Genomic DNA, 24,278 nt, shown 5'->3' on the forward strand with positions numbered 1-24,278 from the left:
AGAGCACAAGACAAAACAAGAGCATTATTGCTAAAACAGATAATTTGCTTTATCTTGATTATTCTGTTTGCAAAATCGTTGGAAGCCACAATCGTAATTGAAAATAAAATCTGATTTAAGACCAGCCTTAGTGATCACTAGATGCTTTTAAAAATTAGAGCAGTACAGCCGTTCCACTTTTCCCCCATATCAAAACAATATCATTGAGGAAAAGATCTGCATGGCACTCTGAAACAGCTTTGATGTAATACTTGCTGTGTAATCCCACCACTGAGTGGATGTAAACACTTCTGGAGCCTCTGAGTTAGTACCTCTGTATTCAGTTACTAACTTGGTAGTGATAGCGTGTGTATCTTACATATAAATAGCAGCTTGGTGCAAGTGGGATGTTGTTTAAGCAGGACACCTTGTAATTTGTTTTTTTTTTAAATACAACACAGCAAACTACGTGCAGGAGTAGAAACGGACATAATGAAATCACATCTCACATACACACACACACACACACACACACAGAATATTATAAGGCATCCCACCCACCGACCACCACACCCATCATGTCTGCACGGACTCACTTTTCTCTTGACTTACATAACAACTGGCTTGCACTGGCACCAAAATAGTTTTTGAAGAGAAAATTAAAGAGTGCTGCTGAATAGGAAAAGGAGAAAGAGTGAAGCTCTTTGCACTGCTCCAAAAATAGCGTTGTTAGGCGCTGGGTGCGCTTGTCTCCATGGTGACGGAGAGCACAGTCCTCTTGGAGCTACTGGTGTCTTGCGATGGTGGGAGAGGACCTACTGAAATGCGCATACACACACACACACACACACATACACACACACACAAACAACAATTTGGTCTTTGCTACTGTAGCTTGCTAAGAAGACGGTCTTGGCTGTCTGGCTGTGGTAATAAAGAAATTTGATATTTGTGTGACATTTCCATTAGGAAGGCAAACCTCGTCAGAAATAACAAATCCAAGTCTCATAAATCCCAGTGATTTCTCTCCCATTTGATACAGCATAAACCACTTTCTTGTGTTGCATCACAACGAATCAACCCCACTGGGTATCTAGAAAAAAAAAAAAAAACAGCACTGTGAGGCAATTCTAAATCCTTTTCTTTGATAGAATGAGGGTACTGTTTCAATGCTCAATATGCAGTTCCTTTTCACTCATCTTAACAGATGTATATCTTTCTTTTTAATTAGACTCAAAGATTCAGATTGTAAGGATTTGTTAAAATGTCCAATTTTCCAATTTAATGTCAGCAAGATTGGAGATATTGTGCATCCCAAAATTAGGCAAAGAAATGGGCAAGTCTGAAGTAATTCACAGATATTCTCAGATATATGCCAATTTAATTGCCACAAACTGTTAAAAAAAATCGTTGGAAACTTGAACAAAACATTATTATTGTCCTTTCCCCAACAATCAACACATTGTTGGTTGTTACAGTGCCATCTTTCAAATATCAGCACTATACTAACAAATGCAATTAATCCTAAGGTGTAAATGATTACAAGATTCTTACAATATTTAGACAAAAGTCTACGTTACATATTTCTAAGTAACTCAGTTTACTGTAACTAAGAGCCACTGCAGTTGAACACTAATCAGCTGTGTAATGATGTAAAACAGCCTATTTTTATAGCTCCCAATGCTTCGTCGTGCTGTCATATTTAGACCGCTCTGATTGCAGGCCTGCTGGATGAGTAACAGATAGGATAAATGTTTAAAATATGACTTGCGATTGCTGGTAACCTTCAGGTTTATTGTCGCATTGAACTGGTCATGACTCTGAGGAAACAGAGACAGCCTGCAAGCAATCATGATAACTGTCCCTCAGGCGTCCCCACCCTTCTTGTTCCACAGGCCTCTCTGCACTAGGAAAGGTCTGTGAGTGGGCGGTGGCCCTGTCATCCTCTTCAGTGTGCTCAGGTGTTTCTAGGAGCCAGGAAGTAATTAAGTTTCCCCTCTTGAAAATCTCCATCAGGGCGCTGGCTGGTAATCCTTCTGAAATGAAGTGGACTGCGAATGTGTATACGTGCGCCAATGGTGGGAGTGGTGGTGAAGGGTGGAAACTCTGTGAGCAACGCAGTGCGAGAAGGGTGCAATTATAAAGACAAGAACCACTCACGTAGCAAGATGTTTCGGGAGAGGAAGAAATCAAATCATCAAATCTAAAACTGTGCTACAAAGAAGAGTACATAATGTATTTACGTAAATCTAAAAGTTATACCTGAATAAGTCTGTGAATCTTTACGGTTTGACATTGTAGTGAGGAGAGATTTCTTATAAAAACATTGCTTCACATCCCCTCTAGCTCTGTTTACAGCAAAGCCAAGATGGATCAATCTGAACAATGGTTGGAGGAAAGTTTGCTGTTGGTGCCATGTTAAAATGGATTTCTGCCAAGAAAGTGTTGAGCCTTCACATTGCAGTATTGAAGAATGCTCCAAACAGAAATTTGTTACAATAATGAAAACTACGTAAACAAAAGTATTACACAAGTTCTTTCCTCAGTCCTCCTCGTTGAGAAAAGTTGTGTAAAAATGAAATAATTGAGTGTAGTTTATGTTTGGGTTGAGAGAGGATGTTGAAGTCAAAAGCCAAAAGTCTGTAATTGATAGTTCACCCACTCATATTCTTCCATCATATTGTTCTCTGACTCCGTCCTCTCTACTCCACCTTCAAACCAGTCATCTCCCGTTTAGTTATTATGAATTTCCTGTCTGTTCACAATGACATAGGCTCATAAAAATAACATTGTGTAAAAAAGTGAATATATTATACATATAATCGCCCAATTAGGCCTAAATGTTTTTTTTTTTTTTTTTTTGGAAAGTCAGATGTATAAAGTCAGTTTATAAAAAATTCTGGCCCTTGGACAAAAGTAGTTGAGGACCGCTGCCATACCTCATGGTATGAATAGGCTAGAACATGTCATGGAGTGTAATATTTTCTACTTTGAAATAAATTTCCTATTGATCAATAAATTGTTTGAAAGGCTGAATATACAGCGTACCTGATCATTCACAGCATGCACATATCCCATCCCATCCCATATTTTCCTATTGTTGCTGACATGGTGACGTTAACTGCCGGAGAGAGTGTTGTGTGTTGTTGCTGCTGAGTTCACACATTAACATTACATCAGAAAAATCAGCTCCAAAGTCACAGACAGAGAATTTGTCTCGTTATTTCTAGTAGGCAATTTAGTGTGATTGTAGTTATAAGAATCTGAACCAGAAATAAACATGGACTCAATGTCTGAGCCTTGTCTGTCTGTTTCATGCTGTCCCCATCACAAGAGATGTGACATTAATAAACTGATTAAATGTTATTTTGTTATCACCACATGTTCCAGAAAATAAGACGTAGACCTTTGAGTAATAGATTTGAGAACCCCAGTCCTATGAGATATACATTTTACTGGCAGCATCTGCTGTGTAGTACATAGCTGCCTAAGAAGACATTAACAAGGATGCACCAATTAGTAGTATTGAAAGCTTCAAGATAGGGAGTGATGCGTCTTTCCCGAGGGAGCCATCTTCTGATTGCTGTACCATTATGGGACTGTTGCTAACTGTGTGTATGAAAAGTGGTGTGAGCTGGCTAACCAAATAACTCAACCATACAGTACCTGAGATTATAATTGAGAATCTAAGATGTGTTAAGGACCCTCCACCATGCAAAACGCAGTATCAGTAAGGAGAAGTCAGTTTCAGGAGAAATGGATGAGGAGTTCTAATGTAATGAATAAATGAGAAAAAAAAATGCTAAATGTTAAATCCTTTTGCTGCTGAGTATCATACTACTGACTACACTAAAGCATTATGTATTTGTGACAGCTGTTTTGGAAATATGGCTTCCGATCAACCAAGTCACTATCCAATGCATCAGTCACTTTATCTGTCCAAAACCCTGACATTTGTTATGTTGATAAAATCACCATTAAATTTAAAACATGCCATTGCTGACAGGAGAGTATGTCGTGAACAACATTTCATGTGGCATTAGAAAAAAAACAGAGGTAGACTGAGAGATAAAAAGACAGATGGAGAGGCTGTGAGAAAAGGAAGACAGCGAACCACAGAGCGAGTGGTTCTGGGACTTAAATGCCTTTCCATTCAACCAAGAATATGCTGGCAATGCCGTTTACTCTAACAAGTAAATACATTATGCATTCCTATGGCTGTTGTTTACAATGAAAGCCCGGAGAGAAGGAAGCTTGCAGTGTTAAAGCAATAAGGGCAGATGAAATAGCCCATCAAAAAGCCTCTATAGTGCACTCAAAGGATTCTGCAGATAGTGGCTGACAAGAGGACCTATAGTAAGGGAAAACTCTGACTCACAACTTAACTGATGTGAGAAAGAGAAGTTTAATTTCTCCTCTGTTTAACCCCAGAAGTCTGTGTCCTAATATGGCAATGTACAGTCTTTACAGTTATGATCCTCCTAGTGGACATTATTTACTGTATTTGGTACTATCAAAAGGGTTAAACAAAAATCCACAGCAGCGATGATGGCATCACTGTTTGGGAGTATGTCCAACAATAGTCAGAACAAAAGGCGAGAAGTATCTTTTTTTTGGATAGAAGCACGACTACAGACTTTCAGGTGGATGTTCATGTGCTTTTCTCTATTCAGCCCGTGGTTCTCTGCCAGCATCTTATGAAACACATGCAGACACACTTGTATACAGTGCAGGCCGACATTAATTAGGTAGAGGTGTACCTCATTGACCAGCTGGGCCGCCGCTGGCTCTCTCTGCCTCACGACTCAGCCTGCTAGTCACAGACAGGTTTATGTGTGTTTCAGCATGAGCATAACGTCTGTGCACAGAGGTGTGCAAGTGTTTTTTATCTTTCCGCACTCATACGTAATGCTGAAGATGATCGACAAGATGGGGAGAGCAGAGTTGTCGGATAACAGCACTGTCATTACCGTAGATTTACATTTGGCTACATTTCTTTCCAGCTCAAAGAATTTTACATAATATGTTTGCAATACTAGGTCTTAACTTTACACAGCATACCATTTTAGTTCATGTGTATGAATATGGGAGCAACAATGGGAGCTGCTGTCTCTTTTTCAGTCTCTTGTTTCTGATTTTGTTCATTTGCTTTATGAAATACCCTCAGGAGAGAGTGGTTGAGTCCCTGAGCTTATGTCGTACCTCTATTTGTGGTTTGGTTTTGACAACTCTCTCTTCCATCCAGACAGAGGGAGGGAACACTATTAACTAATTCAACCCCTTATAGTGAATGCTACATAGTTAGCCTGAGTTCATTATGCTTCGGGCTTGCTTTAAAAATTGGATTTCTCTCAGTAACATTTGTCCACTTTCTTGCTTGTGCTGTAACACTGGAACAGAGTTAGACAGCAGTGGTAATGTTGACACAAGAACTATATATGTTGATGTATTTATCTACTATGTTACCACAAGGTACCTGCACTGAACACTTTTAAAGCGTTTCTCAAATGCCATATATATATATAATCAAAGGGATTTATTGTTGCATATTTATTTATGGTCTTTTTTTTTTTTTTAATATGAGTGTATTAAATAGAGATGAGCGTGTATGCTTTGTTAATCCTTTGTTTCTCTTGCCTGTCTCTTTCCAGCCATGTTTAACCTTATTCCAGTGGGGCTGCGAGTGGTGGCCATCCAGGGGGTGCAGACCAAACTCTATCTGGCTATGAACAGTGAGGGCTACCTGTACACATCAGTAAGTGTCTCACTTTATGTATGTCTGAGTGTTTGTGTGCATGTGTGTCTCTATCCTAGTGGCTGACCTTCTAGTTCAGCTGTATGCAGAAAGGATATTAGGTCTCTGGCAGACATCTGTGTTACTATGGTGACATGAGCAATGTCAAGAAAAGCAAAAAAGACGTGAGAGCAGGCAGATACTTTTAAAGGTGTTATGGTATGTAAGCCGCTAGTCTATTTTTGACGGAAGCAACGTCACGCTGCAGAGAGCAGATCAAGCCAGACAGGAAATGAGGAAGTCAGACTCAAGACGGGCATAGAGCACCCAGTCAATTTTGAAAATAAAACACAATGTGCGGACTATTGTATATCACATTGAAATAAACTAAGAAAGAAACCATTTAACTATGTAACCTATGTACCCATGGTACAAGCACAAAAATCAAGGAAAAATGACCAAATCAACTAAATCTGAGCAAGTTGGGCAGGAGAAATACCCCAGCGTGGTATGAAGCCGTGCTGAGAGCGGAACAAAACTGTGTCGCAGCCACAACGCGATGCAGCTGTGCTCGGTGGAGTCAAGACATAAGCCTCATGAAAGACCAGCATCATCATCTGATATAATTCAGTGTCAATAAAAAGTTCAAGGATTGTATAAGCAGGCGGAGCAGTGACATATCCAATCGTGGCAGCTGGCTCTTCATCTTTGATTAAATGTGCAATGTTATGAATAATTCAGTTGCAGGCCGAACAATGTCCCTGTTAGTCTTCCTCCCAAATGCCACCATCTCACTGTGTGGCAGGCGTCAATGAGAAGACTGACAAGCTGGTTGGATGTGCACCCAGAGGGCGTGCAGACACACACATTCACTGTTAACAGACGATCCTCATAGTCAAATTAGTAAAGATTGTTCTCGATGGTAAAGGTCTCAGAAGCCAGACACAATGGTGATTGATAGAAATAAGCATAGAAAGAGAGCAGAAAACCTAATGATCTTGTAGCTTTTTATTCTGCAGCTGCCACTGACAAATTATCTCTTATGTTATTATCTGTTGCAGTAATGTGATGAAAGAAAACTGGCCTCTCCCCCCGATCTCACTCTTGTACGCGCACAAACACATAAATGCATTATAATCAGGGTTAATGTGATAGCTCTCACCAGGCATTAGTTCAGTCAGAGACACTTGCCTCAAGAAATTGCCAATGGCTGTACAGAAAAAGGCACTGCTCTTTGAGGGATCTTAAGGAATACTAAAAGATACAATAATACTGCTGAAAGGACCACTCCACAAAATAACAAACATGAACATTAGATCTCAGCAAAGACAACAATAACAAAAAGTTCAACACAAATGAAAAAGGGCATTAAGATGCTGGGGACAGCTACAATAGCAAGCACAATTATAAAGATATCAGCAGAATAATAGTGAGAACTGTCAGGATGTAAAAGCCGACCTGTGCACCTGTATAAATATGAATGGATTGTACCCAAAAGCTGGTAGTTGATTAGCAGAGGTATACTGATAGTGAAGCATAGAATACAATGCCTTTATCAGATTATTTTGTAGATAGCAGTTATTTAAAAAAAATCTCATTCAATGTAGTAAGACCAAAAGAATGACAACATAATTACTGTGGTGAGTGTGACGAGTGATTGTGTGGTCTGCCTACAATTACATTTTAATGAGCATTTGTGTGACAACATATCCATGGGGGTTGCCGTAGCTCAGCATGCATGATGGGAATATACAGGAATAACTGAAATAAAACATACTTCTTCAACCGCTTTGCACAGCACACACACATTCATGTGCTGTATTTAACATGGCTCCCCAGCAGTCCACAGCTCCCAGTGAGTGATTTTAATGATATGAGCTTGGCTCTCAGTAATTAAGCATATGCAGCAAGCTGTAGGATTAATTCAATAAACATGGATTCTGCTGGCAAACGCTCTACAAGCAGCAGTAGAAGCATTGGCCTATTGCTAAACGGCTTTTTTACTTTAGGAAACAACTGGATGTCAAGCATTTTACAACAGTTTAGCATAATAATCTTGATACATTTTAGTTTTACTTTAGTTTTCACTGAAACAGCTTTTTTCAAAGTCTTCAATGACAAATACACACTGATGCTAGAGAATAATCTACTTGGTTACTGTTGGATCTCCCTTTTGACACTGTTGATCAAAGCACACTAAATTGAGAGACTGTGACAGTCTTTTTATCTCAGGGCAAACTTAAGTGCTTCTCATCCTACCTCTCTTTTTCCAGTTGCTGTTTTATTGTGTTCTCTTGTGCAACTCTGTCTCGTAGTGTGCCCCAAGGTTCTGTCCTTGATCCTATTTTGTTTGCCTTTGATATGCTCCTCTGTAAGCAGATAATACATTTTGAAGCACTTTTTGACATCTTCTCTAGAAAGATGCTATACATAGTACAGTATAGATAAAGATCGCTTCATTGCTACCTATGCATTTAAGATAGATCAGCAAACAATAAAGGTGGTTTTCACATATAAACCTTCCTGTTTCTTATCTTAAGATGAAGAAAACTGGAACCAAGATCGACAAGAACTAGAATCAGTTATCAGTGCATCAAGTGCTGCACTAGATTTGCATTTAATTCAACTTTGTTTTCCATCAAATGGTTCAGAGCATAAAAGCTGCAGTTTAAAAAGAATGCTGCTGGCTGTGTACAGTATATGCTGTTGTAACACCAGCCTTCATGTGAAATACTAAATCTTGTAGGTACGTTAAATTGGAAGAAATGCAGTTGGGGGATGGGATTAGAGCTTTCTCTTTCAGCTAAATTAGAGGGGGAATTGAATGTGTAGCTGGCTGCCTAATAGTGCCTGTCTGGCTGGGATTGCTGCTATAGTAAAGTGCTGCCTTGGAGCCACACAGTAAAGCAGCCAATAGCATGGCGGCATTGGGGGGAGATTCCCAATCAACAGTACAGAACAACAGATGACGTAATTCTGGGTGGGGGATGAAGTGCTGCTGCTGTAATCTGGATGCCTCCCATTATTCTATATGTGTGAGCATAAGTGCATGCATTAATGGAAACGTGACTGAATGTAATAGAACATATAAGATTCATATGTTTTACATATATAGTGAATTTACATTTTTGACACAAATTCTAATGCATACTAAAATATACATGTATAAGTAAGTTTAGATTTTATCTGATGCTATGTACTTCCTTTGATAGCATTCATTTGAGTGGCTTTTAGAGGGTAGACTGAATTGCCTCACATATGCATCTGGTGCATGTGCATCCGTTTGTTCGTAACTGTGTCTTCTGTATGTACAAGAGCATATACAAAGAAAAAGAGAGTGAGAAAAATCAGTAGTGAGAAAAAGAGTGCACATGTGTGGGTGAGGCAGAATGCACCAGTGAAAATATATTCATCTGTCAGCTTCAATGTGTGGGAGAGGATGAACTAATTAATATGTACTTTACTATCCGCTCTTTTCCCGTTTGCCCCTCTAGTTTTGCAAAAATACTGAAGCAAGTTCTGCACCAGAACTGCAAGAAGTATCCTGTATTTTTCACAAGAACAAAAGTGTTGTCAACATAATCTAAAGTAATCTTCGAAAACATACCAACCCAATACCCTCGTATATATATCTGTAGCAATTGAATAAGTGAATATTTCCACTGCATCTTAGAAAAAATACATTTAAGCTTTCTTGATATGTTTACAGATGTGTGGGTATATTTTTAGATCCTGGGCTAAGTGGAGTCCACATATCTCATGAGGTGCCTTTGAAGTGGCGTTATTAATTTCCTGGCGGGTCATATTTGAATTAGTGTGAGTCACTGAGGCTCCAGTTGAGTCTCGTCTAGACTGCTCTGTGTGAGTATGTGTAAAATGGAGAGTTCAGGGCTCTTGGGGTGGAGATATTTATCAGGTTAGCATTGAGGTTTACAGGCTTTTTGTTCAAAATCACCAGGCCAGTTAAATTCCTCCAATGGTCATGCATCTTGTGAAAGTGTTCCTGCGCAAGACATGAAACCCATCACATTCTCAATCATTTAAGTGGCAGCTAAATGTATGTGTGAATAATGGCACAGGAGAAGATAAAAGAATGATGAGGTTAAAAGAAAAAAAGGCTGCTAGACCAATGTGACACCAGCATTATATCTTCACTCTGAAGTATTTTCCTCCCATTTTTGCTCTCGGTTTAGGTATAAATTGTGATTTCAGGAGAGTCACTAAAAGTGTTGTGTAAAATTGTATTTTATTCTTCAGAGTATGTAATAAAATCATACTTGTATGTATGTAGAATAAACATAATGGAAATAGTGATAGAAAACTGCAAAGAAGTCTGTATATCGTTGTGCTTGGACCTTAATGCGTTTGTATTTTAGTACACTGCTGCTGGATATGTAGTTGGCTCAAACTCATGGCTTTTCAACCATTTAGCAAGCGCAATGCCTTTGGTAAATAACCACTGCTATAAGGTTTCACTCCATTGAGCTGTGTCATTAACTAGTTTGTGTTGTGTGTGTGTGTGTGCTACTGGCTTGAACGTGTACTCTGTGTGGGTGTATCTATTTGTAGTTTCGTATTTGCAAGGGTCTTTACCACTAGTTTAAAGCTCTCCAATTTATTCCCAAACAAATGAATGCGTTGAGTGTACTTTATCTTTAGCTAAAGAAAAAGGTGCTTTTTAATCCACCTCCACTCTACTGAAAAGACTGGGACATTGAAAAGACGGATTTAGAAAGATTTGTCTTCATTGCCTAACCACAGCACTCACATTTGTGAGTCTCACAAGCATTGATGTGGCTGAAAAGAACCTAGAACAGCACTCAGCCCTGATTTCATTGGCATAATTGGTGTCATCTTAGTTTCGATATGGCAGCTGAATACACATGGGGCAGTACGCTGCATTGATTTGGCTTGGCTTGTGAAAAATCTGGCCAGTATCTTTACAGAGGAGATCAGATCCATTATGCTAGTATTTCTCCTCCTGCTGACTGAATCAGGAAAACACCATTCGGCTGTAATTACTCCCCCAAAGCCAACAGAATGCTGTTTGAGAGTGCATCATAATTGATCGTGGTTTTCTTGACATGACTGCCTTGCTAATGGAATATTCATTTCAAAGTCACCCTTACCACCGCTGATTTGTGTAATTTTATGATAGAGTAGAAGAGGTTTCTCAGATGGGTTAATGGTTGCCTGTGCATCCGTGTGTTTTACATTCATGGATATTAAAAATCGTCATGGAAACAACCCTCAGTACAAATGCCTCCTTCGCATCATAAAGAACACACGCAATACTGCTGTAACTTAAACTGGGATTACCCCTCGCTGTAAAAAATAAGACCGTTCTCTGCCTCTCCCTGCCCTTTGCCCATATAATAAAATTCACTTCATTTAGAAAGACAAGTGTAAATGATATGTGGATAAGACATGCAAGAATGAATATTACAGGGAGGTGAGACACCGACAGTAAAGATGTTTATCATGCAAATGAACAGGCATGTTTCTATGTGCAGTTGTATATTAAGGTTTGAAATGAACTACAATGCATTGAAATTACTGTAGGTAATATACTATACTGTAAAAAAGAAAAAGAAAGGAAGGATGATGAGAAGGAAGGATGGAAGGACTGCTTGGGCAAATCTTTTGTGCTTCTGACGATGCTCAATCTAAAGCTCTGATTCGTGAAAGATAAATCCTGATGTCCTGTTAATTGTTAGCATATTTTTGCATATTTTAGCAAGAACTCCTAACACTGATATGTAAATAATGGGCAGGAGGAGGTGAAATTAGATGTCGTCATTGGTACTATATTAGGCTAAAAAAAAAAAAAAGAAAGAAAAAAAAAGATGAATAGAACACCCTAGAGCTTTCACTCCTCTGTCCTCCTGCTTACTTTCTTTCTCCTACAGTATCTGCCAGGCACATCTAACAGCATGGGTTAAGACTGAGAGGTCTATAAAGTTAATGAAAACACTGCTCACCCCTCAAACAGATGCTTCTGAAAACAGGAATGAATAGAGATGCACTGTGAATCTCGCCTATTCCACTTAGATGAAATGTGGAGATATGTACCACAGAGCTCCCAGCGACAAAACAATTACAGTAATTTTCTCATAGCAACAAAAACAGGCGAGAGGGAAAGGAACAGCTGACCAACTGATACACCAGGCATATGTATGTAGCTTGTCTAATGCTCCTAACAGCATTACGTACAATAAGACAATGCTGTAGCATTTCTCATACAAAAAAGCTTGGACTTTGTGTAAGTGAGGTTGCCAGCTGTGCATCATTTGGACAAGGACTTGTCATAGTTGCATATTTCCCGTCCATGTAGTACAATGGGATCATTAAAAGCCCATTTAGCCAGACCACCATAGAGACATGGGGGGAGGGAGATGGCACGGCTGATTTTATTTCTATGCAGATAGTGTCCTGCTTTTTATTTCTAAAGTGATTTCCCCTCGCTCCATCTGGCACTGGAGTCATGATTAAAGTGATGTGAGATTTTTTCACTGGGAGATTGGTTTCAGTGAACAATAGATATGCTATTGACTGAAGGAGACGCTACTGGAGCCTATTCAAAAGAATCTGAATGTTTCTGTCTATCACAGTCCTGTTAGAATAGAAATGGGGATCCCCTGCCATTTTGGCCCCTCCTTGTGTCAGTCTGAGTGAGCCTGTTGTCCATAGACCCACTCCAACACCGCAGTACCGGCCAGCAGCCTCTCCTCCATCTTGGCTCTAAATGTGCCTCTATCTGTATTCGTCTGTTTATCAATAGACTCTTATTCTTCTCCAGGGCGAGTGTAACCAGCCAAATCCACATAAGCTCATTATTAGAGGTAGAACAGAACTCCTGGCTCAAGAGCTGAGCAGCCCGTTGTTTAGCTTTCAATTGCTGCTCGTGCATAACTGAGATGGATGCTGCCAAGCCTTTCTAAGACTGCTGCTGTTTATCAGAGAAAGACAGCAATGAAGACAGAAGACATTGAGGTTCCAAGGGTGGCGAACAGTCAAAAAATTAACAAGAAGGATTAAGAAAGCCATGGAAGACAAAATATCTGCCATGTAATTATGGAGAGAGGATAGGAGGGAGAAAATCCAAGATACCGCTAACAGTCCAGGCAAAAGCCTCAATCCAAGTTCATTGTGTGGCCAGAGAAGTAAAGCACTGCACATCAGTAACACGAAATGGCTGTTTACACTCCTTGTTCCATCTTACACTTTGTAGTCTTTGTGTTCATTATATTTGTACAAATAAACTGCAGTATACATTTAAATACATGATTAGCAGTCTAATACTAGAAGAATGCTGCTATATAGCAGAACTCACATAAATCTCGAAGTTCAACTTTCTTTCAATAATGGCATAATTTGAGGAGTGCAAATGTCTTAGAAATCTACCCTGACAACAGACTGGACTAAAAGGATGCTGAGTTTTCACTTTTTAAGGAAGATTACTTTCTTTAATCTGTACAAAAACGTTGCAAATCTTGTTTCACTGTGTTGTTGTGAGTGCAATATTACTACAATCTGCTGGTAGAGGAGAAACAGAGCTGGTGATGCAAACAAACTGAATGCACTGATCAAAAACACTGGGTCGGTGCTCAAACCACTCTGGAGCTGTTAACAGTTTGGAGAGCAGGAAGCTGCACAAACTGGTTTCTGTCCTGGAAATATCTTCCATCCCTTCCAAGATCTGGCATTAAAATAGCAGGAATCTTTCAGTAATGGACTTATTCAGATACTGAATTTGCCTCAAGGATTTCCATAACCCAGAAGCAGGTCCAATACCTATTCTACATAAACAAAGACTACATATCTTAAGCTCTGATTGATGCTCTTAGAGGCCAAAAAGCTTATTGCACATCAAATTAAACTAGTGCTGGACAGAAGAAACAATGTATTGATAATTTTGATAATTTTTAGAACCATGAGGTTAAAAATGTTTGACGGTGCTGATAGAGGAAAGGTCATAAGATCAATAATGTAGTTTATGTCTTTGGAAACACGATTTGATGGCAGCTCATTGCATTATGTGACATCTTCATGTAACCCTAATTTAAAAAAAAAAAAAATTGGGATGCTGTGTAAAATGTAAAGATAGACAGAATGCAGTCATCTGTAATATCACATTGCAGCCAAACATCGAGACACGGATGCCAGACTACACAAGTTATAGATGCATAGTTAAAAGAATAGGTTCACATTTTTTCAGGTCTATCTTGAAACAACACTGGCATGCCCATATGTATACTGAAAGACAAGTAGTTTCTCTCCATACTCACTTTAAGACCTCTTCGTAAAGCGATTCCAATGTAAATGTGAATGATATTCTGAAAAGATTATAGCTATGGACAACAGCCACTTGATTTGACTGTTGTCACCTCATATTAGATTTTGCTGAATTAAGGAATGCATTTTGTACAGAATAAGGACTGTGAAGACACAGTCAAGACATGCAAGCAACTGACTGTCGATGTCCAGCTTGTAAGGACTAAGGAGGAGATCAAAGGCAAACCTAAGTGCAGACATGGCCTCTACCACCTCTACTGCTATTGATTTCTACGGCATCAGCTCAGAACAACAACTGAAAAAAAAAAAAAAGTACACCGATAGTGACTGCGTATGTTGGTCTGAGTCAAACTAGAGCCGATGTTATTTTTTAATTTCTGTTACATATGTTTCTTCATATGCCCAAAGTTTCATATGTATTGTTAATTGGTCAAAAATGTGTTTGTTCTCCCACTTGCCGCAGACAATGAGAGCCACGCACCTGTATTAAAGGAGTGGTCTAGCAGCAATCTAACAGCATCATAAATTACATTTATATCACCACAATTAAAAAAAAAACAATCTGGGCTCTTAACACTATTGGAGTAAATTACTTCAGGTGTCATGATGACAAAGATTATATTGTGTATGCATTCTCTTGGCGTTCGATGAGCTCGATCATGTTGTCCTCACTTCCATACAAACAATGACTGAAGAAAAATGTCGAAGAAATCACCAGTTAGGAATCATTTTATTTTATGCCTTAATTGGATTAACCTACTGCCTACGTGTATTTGTGTTGACAAAACTGACAAGTCACATACAATTGGGATGACTGCTGTTTGGTAGGGGCACCTGTGGGACACTGATGAGATTTTAGCGTTATGTTCAAGTGTGTAAGATTATGTATTTGTATTGGAAGCCCAGAAAGAAAAAAATGGCTTTGTGACAAAGACCAATCATGAACCGCATCCTAACCCTGAACATGAACTTTCATCTGTGTGCATAAATGGAGGTGAAGAGTACATGTTGTGAGTTCACTTCGTAAGTCCCTCAGTTCTTTATATAGCTAAGGTTTAAACTCTCTAGTCCGAAATAAGAACTGGAGAATAATTTCTCTCTGAAGCTTAGCACTGTAAACTCCCAGCTGGTTCTGCAGCCCTCCTGGTGGGTTAACATTTATTCAAATGGAGTGTTTGGTACCCCTGCCATGCAGCATCTTAACTGAGGACTAGGGCTGAGCCAACAGGATGTATCACATTGAGGTGATTCGTCACAAGCTTCCTGTGACTTCAAGTTTGTTTCGGACAGAGATTTTTATCTAATGCAGTCTGTCAAGGCAACATCAGTGAGAGGGGATGACGAATGAGCATGGTTGTTAGCTACTGTAGGTGGGTCTGGGTTTTGTGCCTGGAATGGGCTCTGTGGTTTTGTGTGACAAAAGACACAATACAATATGGTATCATACTAGGTTGCTCCTAACACTTTCAATAAGTGAGCATTTTCTGACTTGTTACGCTTTACTCCTTTTACGTTTTAGTATTTGTATTTAGCGCTTTTGTATGTTTTAGCTGCACAGTCTACAAAAGCTACTACAGCAGAGCAGAGCAGATCAACAGGCATGAACCTCATTCAGGCTTTTGAAGTCCGGTTAGCGGTGCACATGAACAGTGACGCTGTTCTGAGCTGTAAAAGGAAAAAAACAGAGAGAGAGAGGCTGTTATAGATGACTCCCTGTCTGGTACTGACATGTTGTTTGTCATGATCTCACAGTGGGTCGTTGGCCCCAGGGACACATCATCACTCTCACCATCGACACCCAGCAAAGTAATGTTTTTTTTTTGTTATTTGTTTTTAACTGGGACTGATCCTGGGTATACCTACTTCAGTCTAAAAGAGGCATCCATCCTTCTCTTTATATGAAAGCTTCCTCTGTAAGACCCATTGTGAGTTTTGACCTGTTGCTGTTTCAACTGTCATGGTGGCGTTTGCAGATATTGTATGTATTTTCATATGTAGACAAAGTGTCCTAAGAAGAAAATATAGAAGCATGGCAAGAACAATTCACTGTTGACTAGCTTCACTTGTCTTTAGTTGCCTTTCCCTCATGCACTGTTCCTCAAATCTCTCTCAGGGGAAATTGCCTTCTAACTGATTAAACTCTGTTTGCTCAAGCAGCTCTACAAATTGGACAAACACACACTCGTACACACTAGGGATGGGTCGTGATTTTTGAGTTTTCGAACAGTCATTAAATTAAATAAAACCAAATCGTTTATGTGCCTATCTTCTTGTCTTAAAAGTACATATTGTTCCTTGTTTTCAACCTGTGTGGATGATGCAGTTCATTGGGTGTTGTGAAAAGTAGATCTTGATTGTGTGTGTGACAATGAATACTATCTGCATTTTATTGCAGCCACTGTAAAGTACATGCTACAGATCATGAGTCATAACAGAGTAAAAATGTCCAGATAAGCCAGACTTAACTACTTTAAAGAAGCCAGTGATCTCCCAAATAGGGCAAGACAGTACTAAGGTACTACGGTGTCTGTCTCTCTCTGTGTGTGTGTGTGTGGTATTCCTAGTGAATATCAAATACTACTTTTACTTGAAATGGCCATTCCTAATACAGACACATGCACGTACACTTGTGCCACACACTAAATCTTGCTATGGAGAACATCTACCTCAGCCACACTGGTGTAGCATTAATGGCCGAATCATGCCTTTAAGGGGTTTCCCCACTGACAGTTCATCAGTGAAAGAAATACAGAAGAACAGGTGGAGAACACACACACCTTGCATGCAGTGCTCAAGTGCACACAAACTGTATATAAACCTATTAAAGCCACCATGTGAAAGTATTTCAATTTCTTTTTGTCGTTAAAAAGGTCAGTGGTTGAATACGTAGTATAAGTCAAATAGCAGTAATAAATTATTATGTCCAAGAAAATCATAAATACAGCGGACAATATTCTGAAAGATAATGAACTGCCCATACATAATTAACAGCTCGGAGCAAAATGAGAATATACTCTTCATCTTGCCTGTATGTTTTATTAATGCTCCTCTGTATCTGTCATAGCACTGTTATCTATGCTATAAAGTGCTACATTATTCACTACAGTAAATGGAACGAAGAGATTTAAAATATTCTCAAGAGACAGAAATTTTGAAGCAGGGGCTTGAGCCTTGAGATAGCTTCCTCCCCTATTTTCGTGCCCAAGTGTGTGGTGGACATGCAGCGCAGTGTACCGTTATTAAGTTGCACTCTCAAGTAATGAACTATTGCATTTCAGCTGCTTCTGTTCCTACCAGGATGTCAAAGACTCTTGAGACCATGTGAATTACTGTCCAACAACTACCATACACTGTATCTGCTTCTCATTTTTCCCCACAGGAACACTTTACGCCAGAGTGCAAATTCAAGGAGTCGGTGTTCGAGAACTATTATGTGACATACTCCTCCATGATATACCGGCAGCAGCAGTCGGGCAGGGGCTGGTACCTCGGTCTGAACAAGGAGGGAGAAATCATGAAGGGGAACCATGTCAAGAAGAACAAGCCAGCAGCCCACTTCCTTCCCAAACCTCTAAAAGGTAAACCTGCCCAGATCCTTTTTCACAATTTGCTATTCTACACTGAGGGTCAGGTTATGCTTGAACAGAAATAGTTCATACATTGCCATCATAGAAATGAGTAGTAAATATGTGAACAACGGCAGCTGGCCTTCAGTGTGTGAAGTGGGTATGCATGTCATATTGTTGGCTTTGGAAAGCTACAGAAATGGTCGGATACAAACCCCCAGTCCAATGTCATAAAGGTGAGGGGGTTTCTGAAGTATGCTGGCATCTTAATTGCAATGCTTGGCATCAGGAATAAAGTTGCTCTAAGTACATAATCTACTGAGAAAGTTTCTTGGTTATTCAGCCATGTCAGTTTTGGCAAAGGGTTTGTTTTTCACCTTTCACCTTTCCCGACAACCACTAGCTTTTCTATGATTAAATATCCTCATTTTCTAGATATTTTCAGGCTGTGTGGATATTCTTCTACTAGAGACTAAATGAGCTGCTTTCTAGATGACCCTCTGCCATTTAGCATTCTCCTTAGAGATGCTGGCACGGACCTATTCAGCAGCTTCATCTGACTGGCCACACACTGCTGCAGAAGGAGGCTGAGCCATTGTCTGTGACCAGAAAAAGCATGAACAATGTTTAAATGCTTTGAATAGTAGCACCCGGGACTTTACTTTCAGTACAATAAAGTCACAGAGAACCCCACCCATGCAGTGTGTGGTACTGTGGCTGTGGAGAGCAGAGGAAATAGGGAGAGAGGGAGAAATGGTTCTCTCTGTTGAAAAGGCCATAGTCCTTTCATCTTCAACAAGACACAGATTTACCTGTCAACAGAGAGGAGACAGAGAGAGTCTGCTTTCACTGCAGCAGGATAAAAGAAGTGCAATTTTTTCCTCTATCAGTAAGAATTAAAAGGCTCAAAGCTCAAAAACTTCAAACAATGACAAAAACAGGGCACTTTCTTTACATTGTTGATTGCTGAGCAGTTTCATGGCTTGTATATATGTATGGCTCTTTTTATAGTTTCACAACATTCTTTTGTGTGCACGCAAATTAACATGACTACTAGCACTGTCGAGTTATTACTGGGGTCTACAGAAAGTGGGTAAAAAGATAATTAAGTAGTAAATCAAGTCTAACTACAAAGCTTATAAATGTTCCGTTTTTGTTGACACTGTCAGAAAAGTGATAATTCTCCTGTTTTACTATTAATATTTTACCCTTTTCATGTATGTAAATGGGGTGGACAAAGTATTAGAAACACTTTTCAATATAATGCAGTCCAGTTAAACACAAAAACCCACTATAAAATATAATATAGGGTCCAGTGACTTCAGAATATCTCTAATGATCAGTACAGTATCCCATATTTTTGTGTTAAGGCAGAATTATGGCAAAGAAGGTTAACATAAGTCACTGCAGCCTTTTTTTTTTAATTCAAATGGAAATTAAGCTACAAAACGTTATACCTGACACACCAATGTTCAAAAGTTTGGCTGTTCTATTGATGTTTTTCTTCATTCCTTCAATAATGGCTACATTAACATAGATATAAAACATAGTATAATTAAGACACGAAATGTATTATTTACTGTACATTTTAAATAGTTTTTGTCCCAAAAGAAAAATAACTAAATGATTAAAACTTCCATTTAGTCGATGTCCCCACAGGGTTGTAACCATTTTTTGCTCCAAATAGCCTTTGATTTTGAATTTTTTTTTCCACTCCAGAAAACCTTCTATTTCTAAAGTTTTACGCTTCGCTAAAGCAACACGCCTGTTAATTCCAGCTTGTTATAGGCATTATTCTGCACTTGACACTGAACCTGCTGAGTTTCATGCTAAGCTTCATTCTTTTACCAATGAGTGGTGAGCTCTCTTATATTGTTATTTAACAGTGGCTCAGAGGTGTCTATGTCTCTTTCTGCCCTTTCAGCTGTCAGTCTGGTGGAATCATGTACAACTGTACTTTTTTTGCCAACCTGTCATACAAAATAACATCCATTTGTGAAGAGGACTTTCTACAACCTAAAAACATGAAAGACCATTCAAAAATATGACGCAGGCCTCTGAGCCATTTGAGTGTACTGGATCAAGCTTTTGTGGCAGATGATTCCCAACTTTTGAAGGGTACTATATATCCTATTCACAAAAAAAAGACAAGATTGTAGATGTGTAAATAATTTCTGTATAAACTAATCTTAGTAATATGGGGGTTTCATTGAGCTATCCAGCAGAGATTGCAGTGGCTGTGCGGAGTTAAATTCTTCATTTTTTTTCTATTTGCCAATGTGATGCATCTTTGGTGGAGCTCTTCCAGCAGGGATCTTATTAAGAATCTATGTCTGCCCTCTGAGATCCCTATAATAGCTTTTCACTTTAATTTAACGGGCCATCCAGGGGGTCTCAAACACACTTAAAAGCAATAGCCAGAGAATGATTGCCTTGCTTTATGCTGGGAGAAAAATACTGAGAAAGGAAAAAAGAGAATAACAAAGATAGATATGGGCTGGGTGAGACAGTAATTCCTACAGATTCCAAAAACTATTGCCCTCAGCTGCTTTTTTTATATTTCATCTATAAGAAGAAATATAGTATTTTTGAAGTCCAACACCAAAGGCAAAATGAGAAAAATAAATTGAATAAAAACCTTTGTTGTAATACTGAGGGAGGAAAGACAGTCTCCCTCTTTTGCGCATACTTTAAATTATCCAGTAACGCACAATATTTACTAAATCTTTTACATAATTTAAATTCCAGATATAGCAAGTGGTTTCGAAAGAGCTTTGCAAGGGAAAGAGAGAGAGGACGCGAAATAAAGGAGAATTTGTTCCAGCAGCTCATAAAGATTCAGAGGCAGTGGTGTTACAGGGCACCAATTAAGAAGCTGTCTGTACATTGGCAATGGCATCTCTTCTAGCCATTACTCTCTACAATTCTGGTTCCAGTCTGTGAGTCTCAGCCCACAGCCTCTCATTCTGTCTTCCTCTGGATGAACCAAATTCAGCTCACGTCATTCAAACACAAACAGGAAGATCCTCTTACAATTCTTCCTGAAAGTCTTGATGCAAGACACAACGCAGCCTTTATCGAGAAAGTGTGTAGTCGGTTAAGTGGCATCTGTCAGGGAGATTTGTGTGGAGGAATGTGAAAAATGACAAGATGGATGGTTGTTATTGGGGATTAATGTTTAGAAATGAAAAGCAGCAGTGGTCTTGAGGTGATACAGTAATCACAAGGGTCAGTCACTCACCATTATAATCATACAATCCTGCCACCAACAAGACTGGAACCAATCATCAGCAGTTTCCCTGTGAAACCCTGCCATTGATTGATGTGTATAAGGATGGTCTCTGGATTGCTGCTGTAACAAAAATGCTTTGCTAAGTGAAGTGTCTGAAGGACTGGGTTTTGCTGTTTCAGCCACAGAGTCCCTGAGGAATGAACATCAAACAGCATTCTAGGCAGAAGGATGTTGACAACATCCTGAAACCAAAGACTGTGAACCTCAGATTACTGATATTTCTTCTAAAAGGAGGCTGCTGAGATGCAGATTGGGCCAATGCTGCATACACAGCAAAGCTAAAGCACTAGCAACTCCTGAATTTATAATGCCATGCTGTGCATATAGGATTTTTTTTTTTTTTTTTTTTTTTTTAATGACAGCACCAACCAGGTCTGCTGTGATCTCCATATTCAGCAGTTTGGAGGGAACTACAAGTAAGAGCTTGTGCTTTAGTATCACAGGACGTATTCTAATAACCAAAAGTCCAGACCCAATAAAGATTTTATACCTATTACGGTATTACGGCTGAACAATGAATCGAAATTATCTAAATCCCAATATGGCCAAGTGCAATATCCAAATCGTAGGAGCAGCAATTTTTTGATAAAGCTAAAATGTGCCACAACATACCATTAATGGTACATTAGTGGCACAGAGATGTCCAGGCCTACAAAGCATATTCTCCAGACATAAGCGAACATGCTTGTTGGGTACAGACATCAGCAAAAATCATCATTTCACAGGCACATCATCATTATTCTTTTTTTTTTTTCAGTCAAAATGAAACGCAAAAATTCACAGTCCCAATAAGATTGTGACTCATATTGCACTTGCAATATCTTTTTTTTTGTTGTTCAGCCTTAATCTGTATGCTAGAAATGACTGTTGTTTCAAAATGTCACTTTGTCTGATTCTCCCTTATTTTGTGTTTCCATAGTGGCAATGTATAGAGAGCCATCCCTCCATGACTTGACAGAGTTCTCCCGCTCCGGCAGCGGCACACCTACTAAGAGCCGGAGTGCCTCGGCTGTGCTCAACGGAGGCAAAGCCGTGAGCCAGAATGAGTCGACGTAGCCCGGTAGCCGAACCTAGGCCTGGGGCCGAACCACGAAACCTTACCTCCAGCAGAGCGTGAATCCAAGCAGACTTCTCTCACTGATCAGCGGTTCAGGACTAGCTACGACAACAAACCACACACAAGCCCCCAGACACCATCAATAAAAAAACAGCTAGGTTCCATCCTGGTCAATCATCATCAAACAGCATTAATAGTAAGACACTTAACAGCACATAAAACCATTCTGGAAAACAAACTTTATTTTGGGCTTGAGATTTATCTATTACCTTGATTGCTCTCTTTTGGTGATGATCACATACCAGTTAGCTCATCTTTATCTTATTTTATTTTTATTAATTTCCTGTGGACAGAAACTTTTCTTAGGTCATGTAGACACAAAGCACTCATGCATCTGTCAGACAGGGACAGGAAGTTAGGCATGTAGGCATTCAAGGCAGCCAGTAATGGTGCTGGTCTACAAGGCTGCAATGGTACAGTACAAGTCCTGATCTCTGTCTCATCCATGCTTCTGTGAATACAAAGCCTATAAACTCCCTGGTGTGGCACAGCCTAGTGCTGCTGGGACTGTGGCCAGCCAGACGGTAGCTCTCCTGCGTCCTAGTGCACACGCTCAGAGACTGAGCTCTCTAGCATGGGAAAATGAAGCCTATGTTCAGCTGACCTGAAATATAAGGGACAGTGTGGCTCTCTTGCAGTTTTTGTTTCCTTTCAGAAATGCCACAGCTGCACCTTGGTTTTTTGCTAATTTTCTGAATTAGCTGAGAGCTGTTTATTTGATAACTGAATTTGATTTTGTCCCCTCTTGTTCTCTTCCCTTACCATTGTTCAGTATTTGTACTTTTTTGTTGCTGTTTCATCATTGAAAGAGGTTCCAGCAAACCAAAGACTGAACGAAAGAGTGTCCCTTTAAGCCGCTGAAAACCAAGCCAGTATAAAGGCAAAGCTGGAATTTTTTTTTCATTGTACATTTTTGATGAAAGAAGGAAAGATTTTGTGGGGAAAAAGGAACAATGGACAAAGGAAGTGATTTTAAACTCTGAAGTTGGCAGCGTGCTTTATGTTGTGCTTTTTGCTGATATGCTCGACGGCCGAAGTATGAAACGACTAGTCTGTGTCCCCATTCCCTTCTGTTACCACTGTGTCACAATGTCTCCGTCTCTTGTCCTCGTGATCTGTTTCCCCTCTCTGTGCTTGTGTCATCCTTCAACCCTTCCCCCACCGCACCATACTTTTTTGTCAGCTTATATTGATTGATACAGTTCACCATATGAATATGGTGCAAGCCCCTTCCCAGGATGCTTGTTATGTGTTTGAGTAACTTATTGTGGTGACAATATTTTCTATATTAAAAAAAAAAAGAATACTGTGGACTTTTAGGTGGCTTAACATTTTATAGGACACGTCATATTTGTAAAAGTGAAAAAAAGAAAAAACACACAAAAATGAACATCTTCCCTTTCTTGCACAGGGCATGTACAAACACAATTATGTACAAAAAGGACCCCTTTTTGTGGGCTAGGTACTCTTCCCTTCAGCTACATAACTTCTTTCTGGTACATGCTTCTGGGAGGCTTTCTTTTCTTGGTTTCCTCCAGAGGTTGTATTAGGTGAACCTATCTGTTGCATGGGAGAAGGCAGGGAAATTCTGGTCTAGAGCTGCATGATGTAGGCTATGTGTATTAACCCATGTTGGATCATGTGTTCCAAACTACCAGGCTAAATCTGATAAAACAACATTTACAGGCAGACATTGTGGCTGCCTGATAACTTCCAGTTGTTTATTGTTTGTTGTATACACAAAAATGCACTGAATAAAATGTTTATATTAAGATTTACTTTTAAAATGTGTCAGACTTTCTTCTTTGTCCTATCAATTGCCTTATTTATGTACTTAACAAAATGGAATACATCCACCCACCAGCCATTGCAATTACAGAGAAGATCAGATTGTTGGAATTTGATTTTAGTTGGCATCATCTATAATGATTGGTGGTGCAGAACTGGGAACCATCTATGCTGCATTCTAGCTTGAAAAGCCTTCTCCCTTGAGGAACTCCCAAACACACACTTACATCCAGTATCTTTCCTATCAGTGGAGACCAACACATCACATAGAGGTGGCATATGCCATTAATTGCCTCAGAGTTGAGGTGGATAGGCTTATAGGGCTCATTCAATCTGATAAATCAATATCTCTTCTAGATTTGAGAGTCTAAACACTAAATACCTTGAAATTGTTACACTGCTATCGCTCTTTCTTGTGTGTATATGCATGTCGCCTTGGTAAGCAAGATCACTTTCACTTTGGTTGACATTGAGGTTGGTTTTAGTAAATGTTAGCAAATATATTCT

General features: G+C 39.4%; 1 protein-coding gene across 3 annotated transcripts in view; it reads left to right on the forward strand.

Moving 5' to 3' along the window:
- fgf13a (fibroblast growth factor 13a) overlaps nucleotides 1–23,724 on the forward strand; it is a 95,119-nt gene extending 71,395 nt beyond the window's left edge. For all 3 annotated transcript variants that reach the window (XM_041943707.1, XM_041943709.1, XM_041943708.1), the window contains 3 exons: nucleotides 5,631–5,734; nucleotides 17,388–17,586; nucleotides 21,786–23,724. In XM_041943707.1, the coding sequence (XP_041799641.1) occupies nucleotides 5,631–5,734; nucleotides 17,388–17,586; nucleotides 21,786–21,922 (440 nt within the window). In that variant the 3' untranslated portion in view covers nucleotides 21,923–23,724. The remainder of the gene's footprint in view (nucleotides 1–5,630; nucleotides 5,735–17,387; nucleotides 17,587–21,785) is intronic.
- The last annotated feature ends 554 nt before the right edge of the window (nucleotides 23,725–24,278 follow it).

This window comes from Chelmon rostratus, chromosome 9, assembly GCF_017976325.1.
Source record: "Chelmon rostratus isolate fCheRos1 chromosome 9, fCheRos1.pri, whole genome shotgun sequence".
Classification (NCBI taxonomy): domain Eukaryota; kingdom Metazoa; phylum Chordata; class Actinopteri; order Chaetodontiformes; family Chaetodontidae; genus Chelmon; species Chelmon rostratus.